General features: G+C 44.5%; 1 protein-coding gene across 6 annotated transcripts in view; it reads right to left on the minus strand.

Moving 5' to 3' along the window:
• SAP130 (Sin3A associated protein 130) overlaps positions 1–12,896 on the minus strand; it is a 123,165-nt gene that overhangs the window by 32,833 nt on the left and 77,436 nt on the right. For all 6 annotated transcript variants that reach the window (XM_070423215.1, XM_070423217.1, XM_070423213.1 and 3 more), the window contains one exon: positions 12,436–12,540. In XM_070423215.1, the coding sequence (XP_070279316.1) occupies positions 12,436–12,540 (105 nt within the window). The remainder of the gene's footprint in view (positions 1–12,435; positions 12,541–12,896) is intronic.

Consider the following 12,896-nt stretch of genomic DNA (forward strand, 5'->3'; position numbering starts at 1 on the left):
TCAAAATTTGGCATCTTCTGTACTTCCTCTGCTACAAAAGGTGCTCTCACAATTGAAGAAAGTAAACCAAGAAGACGGAAGCGTGTAGGCTCAGTGGTGAGCCGCAGGGGAAGGAGAGCAGCACGGAGGAAGGGCACAGGAATGACGGCATCAGGTCCAGGAAGCAACCCATGCAGCCTGCGGAGGAGGAGGAGGCCAGGCTTCAAGGATCTCACCCAGGAAAAATGGAACCCACAGAGATCTTGTAACATCTGCCTGTATTCAGCTCTATAGGTTTGGTGGAGTTTGAGGATTCATTAGTGATTGGCAGAGAAAACTTAAGCAAATGTTAGTAGTAGCCTTGTGACTGCTTTTAACCATTTGTACGCCATAAGCGCCTATAGATGCAAGCGGCAGACCTTTTAAAATTGAATTCAAAATATCATGGCAGTTAACTGGTTGAAATTCAGCTTTCGCCCTGCTGGAGTGGCTCAGTTGGCTGGAGTGTCATCTTGTGCACCAGCAGGTTGCTGGTTCAATTCCCAGTCAGGGCACATACTTGGGTTGCGAGCCAATCCCATGAAAGGCAACTGACTGATGTTTCTCTCTTAAATCAATCTCTCTCTCTCTAAGCATGTATGTAGGTGAGGATTAAAAAAAAAAAATGAATGCAATTTAAAATTTTATTTTTACAGCTTTTGGATTTACTTTTTAAAATTTTAGTTTTCTATTTTAAAACACTTTAGTTAGTTTGTTTTAAATTAGTATTATTTTCAGATTTCAAAAATAGAGATCTCCCTCACTCCCTAAATCCATCTACTACCATCACATAATACCACTATTTCCTTATTTCATTGAATCGTAGTTGCCAACAATTATAGAACACACAAATATTTTGTGTATTACTTAAGGATACATTAATTAATGACAGAATATTAACATGCTATCAATTTTTAAATCATATATTGATTTTAGAGATGTTGATGTTTGTATGTTGATCTTTTATTTCATTATGGTTTTTATCTTTTAAAAATTTTACTCACCTTTTTCATTTCTATCCTCTATGCCTACATTATTTTTCTTTATTTTTTTTAATCCTCACCTGAGGGTATTTTTCCCATTGATTTTTAGAGAGAGAGTAGAAGGGAGGGAAGGGGGGGCGGGGAGAGAGAACACCGATGTGAGAGAGACACATCGATTGGTTGCCTCCCACATCTGCCCCAACTGGGAATCAAACACGAGACCCTTTGGTCCATGGGCTGACACTCTAACCACTGAGCCAAACCAGGCAGGGCTATCTTCCTTTTTAATTCTGGCTTATTCTGTGATAGTTTCTTCCAGATCTTTAATGAGTTTTGTCAACTCATGTGTCATCTCTTTACACTTTATCATTTACTCTTGGAAGTCTCTGTATTTCATCTTTGCATTTTCCTTCATGGGGTCGTGGTTATTTCATTAGGTAATAATATAAATTCAGTCAAATATTCTGCTATAGATTTCATTCCTTACTGGAAATTGAGTCCACAACCTGGGTATGTGCCTTGACTGGGAATTGAACTGTGACCTCCTGGTTCATGGGTCAACGTTCAACCACTGAGCCACACCAGTCAGGCTCCATATGCTACTTTAAAAAAAAAGTATTTTAAACAATGAAAACTAATATTTACTATTTATAAAATTTAATACCTAGTGTTGGCAAAAATGTGGAGAAATTTCACCTAGAATAAAATCTGAAGAATTTTGGAGAACTAATTCACGAGGATGTATATAGGTGTAGCGACTGGAAATCAGAACTCACAGGGTGCGTTCCCTTTGCCCCAGCAACGAGACTTCCAGAGACAGACCCCAGAGAAATGCCTGCCAAGAGGGCCAAGGACAAAGAGATTCATGGCAACACTGATCACGATGGCAATAACAGAAGTAACTTAATTGTTCATTAATTGGGGGCTAATTATGGCACCAGCACATCTGGGAAAATCACACCGTATAGGAACAGTCTCCTTTCCTGGTTTCCGTGGCCTGACCTCTAAAGATGGCATGTCCTACATGCGGTTCTCGCACCACCTCTATTTCCTACTCATGTGCATTGTCAATGGGTTCTCGTAGGCGCTCATGGTGTTCAAGATTTGTCTGCTTGTACTCCCAAATCTTAATCACCAGCATGGACCTTTATCTTCAAGTCTAAGACTGTATGTACTTCAGAATTTTACATCCACCAATGCAACTGACACCTCCAATTGGGTATGTCCAACCACAAATGTTCAAAACAAAACTCTTGATTTCCCTGCCCCATGATTATTACAGCCGTCCTCATTTAGAAAGAATACCAGGCCGAGGCGGTAGCTGCCCTCAGCTCCTCCCTTTCTCCCGCTCCCTCAGAGCATCTGTCAGCTGCACCTTCAATGGTGCCCAGAGCCGAGCTCTTCCTAAGGCGTTTACTCCCTCCATGCTGGTCCAGGACATGGAGACAGCCTGCGTTTCCATCACTACTTGAAATTCACTCTCATTAGGAGCCAGAGTAACTCCTTTTTAAAAGAAGCCAAATCACACCACTCCTGTGTTTGCCCTCTGATGGCTCTCCATTTCACCCAGAATAAAGTCCAAAGAATTCTGAACGGCATTAGCACTAAGTAATCCAGCCCTCAATGATATCTCTGAACCATCTTGTACACTCTCTCCATGTTTTAGGACAGGCTCCCTTGCATATTCTCAACACTAAGTCCTTACCTCACATGATGCTGATATGTGTGAATTACACACACACCAAATACATACATACATGCTTACATATACACAAAACCATATCAGTCCCACACCAACACTATTCATAGTTCAGTTGTAACAGTATATTATTTGTTCTGCATAAATTGCAAACCTTACTGCTAGCTTTGCTCTGCAGCCAACGTACCACATATCATGATCTGTGCCAATCACATCACTTCTTTTGAAGTATGTCACTGGTCACTGCATGTCTGTTACTTAGTTCATGCAGACAGCAAAGCGTGTAGTTGTGCCATCTTTTGTTTCCCAGTGATAAGCCCATGTGAAATTTTATAGAAATGGATGATTGGAAGAGAGAACGGGCAAAAAAAAAAGCTGGAAAAAAAGTGTTACTTCTGGAAATAAAATTGGGTTTGATTAGAAGACTGAAAACGGCAACAGCAAAGAGAAGACAGGAAGAGACCTAGCCTCGTACGAAGCTATGGAATTGACATACTGAGAAAGCCCAATGAACATGAAGAAAGAAGGCAGCGTACTTCATATCACCCTTTAGTTTAAACTGCTGTAGGAACAGAGAGTCACTATGGTGAAATGAAGTATTCACTTCTACTTTGTATTGAGGACTATAAAAAAAAATCCTAATAATACAAGCCAAAGTGTTGAACGTAGCTGCCACATTGAAAGCAAATGGCAATTACAAGGAACAAAAAGAAACCTTTTGCTACCAATAAAGGCTACTTTTATTGTTTCAAAAGCCTACCTGCCGAAGCTGCTAGCTCAGGTAAAGCAGCTGCTGTGAAATGTGTACTTAGGTTCTGGGATTAGTTAAGGCTGATGGTTTTGAAAAAAAGGATGAGGTTATTCCTAGAAATGATGCTGGCAAACACTCCCTGTGAAAGAAACTCTTGGAGACATTTCACCCTTAAAGCCAAAGGGTGACATGGCAGGCCAGAGGCGGTGTGAGCTGGCAGGGCAGGATGGCGAGCTGCCTCCTTCGAAGAGCACGCTGAAGGAATGTACGCCATATTTGGAGCAATTTCTCCCAAGAGACAACTGATGGCCATAGAACAGCTTCTGCACAACAAACAAAAGAGAGAGACTGCACAGAGAAGGCTGGCAAACCGCAAAAGCTCTTTGGGAGCAGAGGGAACGCTCAGGACCACAGGAGCTGGGGAGCGCGCTGGCTGTCACCGCACTTGAACTGTGTGAGCCCACCCAGGTGCTCAGGCTGACCTGCAGGCCACTCTCCCTGGAGATCCTCCAGGAAGAACAGGGAAGCGACAGAGTGACAGGCATGGGGTCTCTACATCCAATATTAACCGAGGTGCCCTTGGCACGGCCACAGGGCCGCATGTGCATGTGGCTCCCTTGCCGGGAGAGTGAGGAGCCAGCAAAGCGTTATGTATGATGTCTGCACGTAGGGCTGCCGTGCCAGAACCTGCAGAGATAGTGGGGAGCTTCTGCAAGCACATGTGGGGCTGTGTCTTCCAGAGAAAGTGCAGAACTAGAGGGGGCAGTTGCAAGCATATGCAGGGCAGCCCCACCCAGCGCACATGTGAAACTAGTGGGGTACAGTGTGGGAGCACACAGGGCTGCTCCACCTGTAGAAAGTGGGGAGCGTGGGGGGGGGGGGCTGCAACATGCACACTCAGGGCAGCCCCACTCAGACCTAATTTGGACAATAGACAAAGAGAAAATCAAACAGAAAACCCCAAAATTCAGGGACACCAGAAAGCTCCACTTGTACCAGAAGGGCAAGGAAGATCACACGCATCAGGCCCAACTCCATTCTGCCATGGACAGCCAGAACAGAATGCCACCGCCCACTGTGCCCCAGGCTGTTCCACCCGGAACCCACTCTTAATGGCCAGGTAGAAAAAATGTACTAATTTTAGAATGTGTTTGAATTTACATGCCAATTAGCTTTAAACAGACTTCTATAGATACAGGTAGATATACATGAACCTCATGGTAACCACAATCCTACAAAAACTTACAAGAAATACATAAAAACAAAGAGAAAGGAACCCAAGGACATTACTGAAGAAAACCAGCAAATCAAAAGAGAGCAAGAGAATAAGGAACAGAGAATAACAAAAACAACCAAAAAACGATGAACAAAATGGCAATCAATAAGTACTTTAATTGTAGATGAACTAAATGTTCCAATAAAAGATAGGGTGGCTTAAGGCAGTGGCTGCCAACCTTTCGGACCTCACGGATCACCAGTGGTCCGCGGACCATCAGTTGGCGACCACTGGCTTAATGGATAAAACAGTAAGATCCATCTACAGTGGGGCCTTGACTTACGAGTGTCCTGACTAACGAGTTTTTTGAGATACGAGCCGTCTCTCGGCCGATTTTTTGCTTTGAGTTGCGAGCTAAAATTCGGGTTACAAGCCAGCTTCAGATACCCCACCGCTAGTTGGCGCAGTGAACGTCACAGTGAACGCCACAACATCAGCCCAGAATCACGTGTCTCACTCGTTCACTTTAAGCGGTTAGCTCTTAGGTGAAGCATCAGTGTTGTGCTCGCATTTGTGCTTGCAGTTATTTTGCAAAACTTCATTTTTTCAACCATGGATCTGAAGAAAGTTAAGTGCGAAGGACAGTGCTGAGAAGAAGAAGCGGATGATGTGCACTGAATTAAAGAAAGAAATTATCGAAAAACATGACCAAGGTGTGTGTGTAATCGACCTGGCAAAGCAGTACGAGCGTAGCACTTCTACGATCTGCACCATAGTGAAGCAGAAGGAGTCGATACCGGCTACAACTCCAGCCAAGGGTGTTACAATAATTTCTAAACAGCGGACATCTATCCATGAAAATATGGAGAAGCTGCTAATGGTGTGGTTAACGGAGAAGCAGCTCGCAGGAGATACCGTGACGAAGGCTATAGTCTGTGAGAAGGCACGAGCTATTTACACTGATTTGCTGCCGCAGACCCCAGGCACTTCAATGGGCGAGGCATCGGGCGAGCCGTTTAAAGCCAGTCAGGGCTGGTTCGAAAATTTTAAAAAGAGGACCGGCATTCACTCTGTTGTCAGACATGTGAGGCAGCGAGCGCAGATATAAAGGAAGGTGACATCAACGAGCTCATCGAGGAGCACTCCGAGGAACTGACAGCGCAGGAGCTAAAGGAGCTACAGACGCAGCAGCACAAGGTTGTTTTGCAGGAAATAGATGACACCGAGGAGGGGGGGGGGGGAGGAGGAGGAGGTTATCTCTATAAGTGAGATAAAGGAAATGTTGGGAATGTGGGAGAAACTTTCAGACTTTATTCAAAAGAAACACCCAGAAAAAATTGAACTGGGCGTGCGATGGAGCTATTTAATGACACTTGCCTAACTCATTTCAGAAATATTCTGAAAGGGAGGATGAAAAAGATCTCATTGGACACGTTTTTATTGAAAATTCCTGTAGATGAAAGTGATGAAAGCGTGGCGAAAAGGGCAAAAATCAGCAAATAAGATTCAGTTATTCAGTTCAGCCTTTCTCCTCCAACTCCATCAGCATCTTTAAGTCGTTTGATCTCCAAGGTAAATGCTGTACATTAAACTTAATAAAACAAGTTTATTGCACTACATTCTATTGTTCAGTATTGTGTTTTTATACAATATTCGTTATTTTTAAATACATTTTTCTTATTTAAAAACATTTAACAAAACAATTGCGGTGTTTTTTGGGTGTCCGGAACGGATTAATGGCATTTCAATTCATTGTAATGGTGAAAATTGATTTGACATATGAGTAATTTGAGTTACGAGCTCCATCACGGAATGAATTAAACTCGTAAGTCAAGGCCCCACTGTATATGTTGCCTATGAGAGACTCAATTTAGATAAAAGACACACAGACAGAAGGTGAAGGGATGGAAAAAAAATTTTGTGCAGATAGAAACAAAAAGAAAGCTGTGGTAGCAACACGCAGACAAAAGAGACTGTGAAGAGACAAAGGACATTACATAATGATAAAGGAGTCCAGCCAAGAAGAGGATATAACTCTAAATACACGTGTACCCCACAGAGGAGCACCAAAGAACATAAAGCAAATATTAATGGACACAAAGGCAGAGGTTAACAGTTAATACAATAGCAATTGGGGACCTAATACCTTACTTACCACAATGCATAGATCACCCACACCAGGCAGTTAATAAGGAAACAATGGCTTTAATGTCATATTAGAGCAGATCACTTAACAAACATTTATAGAACATTTCATCCCCAATCTGCAGGTACACATTTTTCTCACATGCACATGGACCATTTTCCAGGAGAGACCACGTTAGGGCATTAAACAAGCCTCAAAGAATTCAAGATTGAAATGATATCAAATATATTTTCTGCCCAAACTGGCATAAAAGTAGAAATAACTACAGCAAGAAAACTTGAAAAAACACAAACGTGGAGATTAAATAACATGCTACTACATAGCCCATGGATCAAAGAGACAATCAAACAGAAAATCCAAAAATACCTTGAAACAAAACACAAATTTCCAAAATTTATGGGATGCAGCAAAAACAGTTCTAAGAGGGAAGAGACATTTCTTCAAAGACATAGAGATGGCCAACAGACGTATGAAAACTTGCTCAACATTAGTAACCATCAGGGAAATGCAAAACCAGGAGACCACCTCACACCTGCTGGAATGGCTCCGAAAAAAGGCAATGCACAGTAAGTGTAGGCGAGGATGTGGAGAGAAGGAACCCGCGGGCACTGCTGGCGGAAGTGTAACCTGGTATAACCACTGTGGAAAACACTACGGAGATTCCTCAAAACAATAAAGTACAGCTACCAGATGACCCAGCAATTCCATTTCTAGGTTTTTATTAGAAGGAAATGAAAAACACCAGTTTTCCAGATCCCTGCCTCCTGCCAGCAGGGCTTGCACCACCAGGTCCTCCTGCTGCCACAGCGAGAGCCGAGCGGGGAGCTGGGTGCTGCAGCACTCTGCATGGCCGGCCAGCACCAGGGCTGCCTGGGGTTCTTGCCCGTTCTGACCTCCTCTGGCCAGATGACCTTGTTGGTGGGCTCTTTACCAGCCTATGCCATACAACTGTCACGGCACTTAGTTGAACTATTTTTTAAAAATGTTCATTGCAGCATTATCTAAAATAGCCAAGATGGAAGTAACTTAGGTGTCCATCGACAGTTGAATGGATAACGAAGATGTGGCACATCTACACTAATAAAAGAGAAACATGGTAATTGGCGTACGACCGCTACCCTTCCCATTGGCTAATCAGCGTATCCTTATGCAAATTAACTGTCAGCCAAGATGGCGGCCGGCAGCCAGGCAGCTGGAAGCTAACAGGAGGTTTGCTTGCTGTGGACTCCAATGTTCCCCGCCGGCCTCTGAACTTCAGTTGGAAACATAGTAACATTTACAGAAGATAAACAAAACTCCAGAAACCTCCTGTCAGTCAGCCGGGATCTCAGAGCTGGAGTCGCAACATTGTTTCGAATACAGAAAACAAAGGCCAGAAACCTGCTTTCAGCCGAGCCTCAGAGAGAAAGCCGGCTCTCAGCTCCAGTGACAGCCATAGAAGGTAAATAAATGCCAGAATAAAAAAAAAAGAAAAAAAGGAGAGGTTTGGAGCTTCAGTTGCCCACCAGCCTGAAAACGGCCCTCAGCCCCTCACCCAGCCTGGCCAGGCACCCCAGTGGGGACCCCCACCCTGAAGCAACAAGATGGCGGCTAATTTGCATACTGAAGGCAGGCGGCAGCAGGCAGGGCTGTCTGCGGTCTGGGACCCGGATCTGTGACCCTGCCGGGCGGGATCAGCGGAGCCACAAGGCCTCCCGGCACCGGGATCAGCGTGACAGGGGGCAGCGCCCCAACCCCCTGATCGCCCTGCGGCTCTGTGTGTGACAGGGGGCAGCGCCCCAACCCCCTGATTGCCCTGCGGCTCTGTGTGTGACAGGGGGCAGCGCCCCAAACCCCTGATCAGCCCTGTGGCTCTGTGGGTGATAGAGGGCGGTGCCCCAACCCCGATTGCCCTGCGGCTCTGTGTGTGACAGTGGCGGCACCCCAACCCCCCCACGGGCCCTGCTCTATGTGAGACGGGGTAGAGCCATACCTCCCCATCAGCCCTGCCCTGAGTGTGACAGGGTGTGGCGCCTCAACTACCCCCCCGCCACGGGCCCTGCTCTGTATGTGACAGGGGGCGGTGCCCCAGCTCCCCTATTGGCCCTACTCTGTGCGTGACAGGGGGGAGCTCCTCAACCCCCTGATTGACCCTGCTCTGTGTGTGACAGGGGGCAGCTCCTCAACCCCCTGATCGGCCCTGCTCTGTGTATGACAGGGGGGAGCTCCCAAAACCCCTGATTGACCCTGCTCTGTGCATGACAAGGGGGAGCTCCCCAAACCCCTGATGGGCCCTGCTCTGTGTGTGACAGAGTACGGAGCCCCAACCCCCCTGATGGTCCCTGCTCTGTGTGTGACAGGGGGCAGCGCCCCAACCCCCTGATCGGCCCTGCTCTGTGCATGGCAGGGGGTGGCGCCGCAACTTCCCTATCGACCCTGCCTTGAGTGTGACAGAGGGCGGTGCCCCAACCCCCCAATCGGCCCTACCCTGAGCGTGACTAGGGGTGGCATCACAACCTCCCCATCCGTCCTGCTCTGTTCATGACAGGGGGCAGCGCCCCAACTCCCCAATCGGCCCTGCTCTGAGCCTGACCAGGGGCTGCACCTAGGGATTGGGCCTGCCCTCTGCCACCCAGGAGCAGGCCTAAGCCAGCAGGTCATTATCTCCTGAGGGGTCCCAGACTGCGAGAGGGCACAGGATGGGCTGAGGGACCCCCTCTCCCCCCCGAGTGCACAAATTTTTGTGCACCGGGCCTCTAGTATATATATAATGGAATATTACTCAGAAATAAAAAGAATGAAATCCTATTTGTGACAACATAAATGAACCTAAACGGTTCTATGCTAAGTGAAATAAATCAGAGAAAGACAAATACTGAGTAATTTCAGTTAATGTAGCATTAAACAAGCAAACAAACAAAAAGACTTACAGAAACAAATGATGGTTGCCAGAGAGGAGGGGCTGAGGCTGGGAGGAAAAGTTGAAGGGTATACAGTAAAGAATATGGGGAAAGCACACTGTAAGATATATAAACATCTAATCATCGTTTTACACCTAAAACTACTACAGTGGAATCTTGGTTCTCAAACCTAATTTGTTCCAGAAGGCCATTCAAGAAGCGATTTGTACAAAAACCGAATCATTATTTCCCTTTAGAATTAATTTAAATTGAATTAATCCATTCCAAACCCCCAAATGATTCCGTTTGAACCTTTTTTATATACACTACATGTCTAAGCTCTATTGTTGTTCTCACAACGTTCCTTTTCACTTTGCTGCTATGGCTAACCTTCTTAGGACCCATGGTGATTTACTGTATGTATTTAATAATAAGCAGCAGCAACAAAAGCAGGAAAAAGAAACCCACCAAAATATTCACAGCACAATTTCCTGAGCCGTTACTGTGAGGTTTAGGGGTAACTGACTCACACTCGCACCCTCTCTCCTTTGTTGGATGCCTGAGAGACGTGTGGCTATTCCTACAGGTATCAGCATGAAAGGGAAGTGTTGGGTTGAGAACCGAAGTTTTGCTTAACAACTGAGACATTTTTTCTGTGAACAACTTGGTCGGGAACCAAACTGTTGAAGATGGGAGATAATCAAGGCCGAGGCTTGACTGTATACGATTGTATGCCAACTGTGCTAACAAAGTGGCAGAGCAGACCCAACCCAGAGGGGCGATGCAGTTCATCATGGCAGACAAACTCCTGTTCTGCATTCAAGTCACACAATGTGAAGGTCAGCATGTTCCCAATATTTTTGAATCATTTTAAGAAAGAAAACATGCCCTAACCGGTTTGGCTCAGTGGATAGAGCATCAGCCTGCGGACTCAAGGGTCCCAGGTTTGATTCCCGTCAAGGGCATGTACCTTGGTTGCGAGCACATCCCCAGTAGGGAGTGTGCAGGAGGCAGCTGATCGATGTTTCTAACTCTCTATTCCTCTCTCTTCCTCTCTGTAAAAAATCAATAAAATATTTAAAAAAAAAAAAAAAGAAAGAAAACATTTGAATTCTCAATATTTCTAATGTTTTGAATTACAGCATACTAAGTAAATATTAGTTTCACTATTTTGTCATTTCCTATCTATTATAACTGACAGTTGTTAATATTTTCACAAATGTTTTTAAAGCTCATATAATGATTTTATTTTGCCCCACTGATTAAGACCACTTTGCAGTTTCAGTTTGCAGTTTACTTTTTAACATTCCTGCATTAGTGTGCAAAGTTATGGCCCCAAAACCTTGATCCCCGCTCTTTCCTCTGCCCGACAGTCAAAGACCAGGGAGCATATGGCTGACTCCTTCACGTTCTTTAGCGTCTGGTGAGATGAGCCTTTCTGTAAGACTGCATCTCTTCCTCCATCTTTTTATTATTTCTTTACACTCACTAGAAAGTAATTTTAGTCACTCTTATATAATTCCAGATTTTAAAACGACACTTGGCACATACTAGGCATTCATAATTATTTTGAATGAAGTAGATCATGGTAAGCTACTAGCGATAAGTAGAAAAAAGTAAGATACAGAAAAATCAATCAGTAAGATCTTGTTTTTGAGGAAGGATCTGTCAATCTATCTATATGTGTATGTAGAAAAAGACATGGAAAGATACTTAACGAAACTATAACCAATCAATAATATTCTGAGGAATGGGATGGACAAGGTGGGTGAAGAGTAAAACAGTGATTTTCACTTTATACTTTAAATGTCTTTATATTGTCTCATTTTTATCCAAAATAATTTCACTTCTGGAACTAAGATGACAAAAAATAAAGAAAAAATCATGAATGAATTATTGTCATAATGCCATTGATGACAGCAGAAATAACTGGGTGTTTACTATGACACAGGCTCTAAGTACTTTCAATGAGTCATTTTATTTAAAAATATAAGTATCCCCCTAGCTGGTTTGGCTCTGTGGATAGAGTGTTGGCCTGAGGACTGATTCTAGTCAAGGGCACAGGCCCGAGTTGCAGGCTTGATCCCCAGTAGGGAGGCGTGCAGGAGGCAGCCAATCAATGATTATCTCTCATCACTGATATTTTTAACTTTCTCTCCCTCTCCCTTCCTCTCTGGAATCAATAAAAATATATTTAAAAAAAACAAAACTCATTACAAAAAATAAAAAGATAAGTATCTGATGAGCTCAATGTTATATATATATGCCCATTTCATAAGCGAAGCAAATGAGGGTTAGAGAGGTTGAAAACTGTGTGCCGGCCATACAGCTAGAAATAGCACATAAACAATGCACACAAGCAAATGATGTGAAATTTGTCACGTGTGAGACTCTTTGCTTCCCAATTACAGTGGGGCCTTGACTTACGAGTGTCCCGACTAACGAGTTTTTTGAGATACGAGCCGTCTCTCAGCCAATTTTTTGCTCTGAGTTGCGAGCTAAAATTCGGGTTACGAGCCAGCTTCAGATACCCCACCGCTAGTTGGCGCAGTGAACGTCACAGTGAACGCCACAACATCAGGCCAGCACTTCAATTCATTGTAATGGTGAAAATTGACTTGACATACGAGTAATCTGAGTTACGAGCTCCGTCACGGAATGAATTAAACTCGTAAGTCAAGGACCCACTGTATGTGCTGTTGGAGGCCCGAGTGGAAGTTGGAGGCCTGAGTGACGTGCTCACCCTGCAGGCCTCGGGGACCCGGATGTGCTCCGCACAGAGCCCTCCACTCGAGGACTGGCTACTTCAGGAGGCTGAGGAGGAATGAGGGTTTTCCGAACTGCAATTCTGAAAGAGACAAACAAAAAACAGCAGTTCAAGGGTATTAAAAGAAGTACCAGACACATTTCCTAGGCTACGGACAGCAAAATAAAAGCACTACATTGGCTAAGTATTTTTCATGGATTTTAAAGAATTTTATCAAAGTAATATAGGCACGCCCTAACCGGTTTGGCTCAGTGGATAGAGCATCGGCCTGCGGACTCAAGGGTCCCAGGTTCGATTCCGGTGAAGGGCATGTACCTTGGTTGCGGGCACATACTCATTAGGGAATGTGCAGGAGGCAGCTGATCGATGTTTCTCTCACATCAATGTTTCTAACTCTCTATTCCTCTCCCTTCCTCTCTGTAAAAAATCAATAAAAT

The sequence above is a fragment of the Myotis yumanensis genome, unplaced genomic scaffold (genome assembly GCF_028538775.1).
Source record: "Myotis yumanensis isolate MYYU_CA2020_CCGP unplaced genomic scaffold, mMyoYum1.0.hap1 SCAF_8, whole genome shotgun sequence".
NCBI classification, from domain to species: domain Eukaryota; kingdom Metazoa; phylum Chordata; class Mammalia; order Chiroptera; family Vespertilionidae; genus Myotis; species Myotis yumanensis.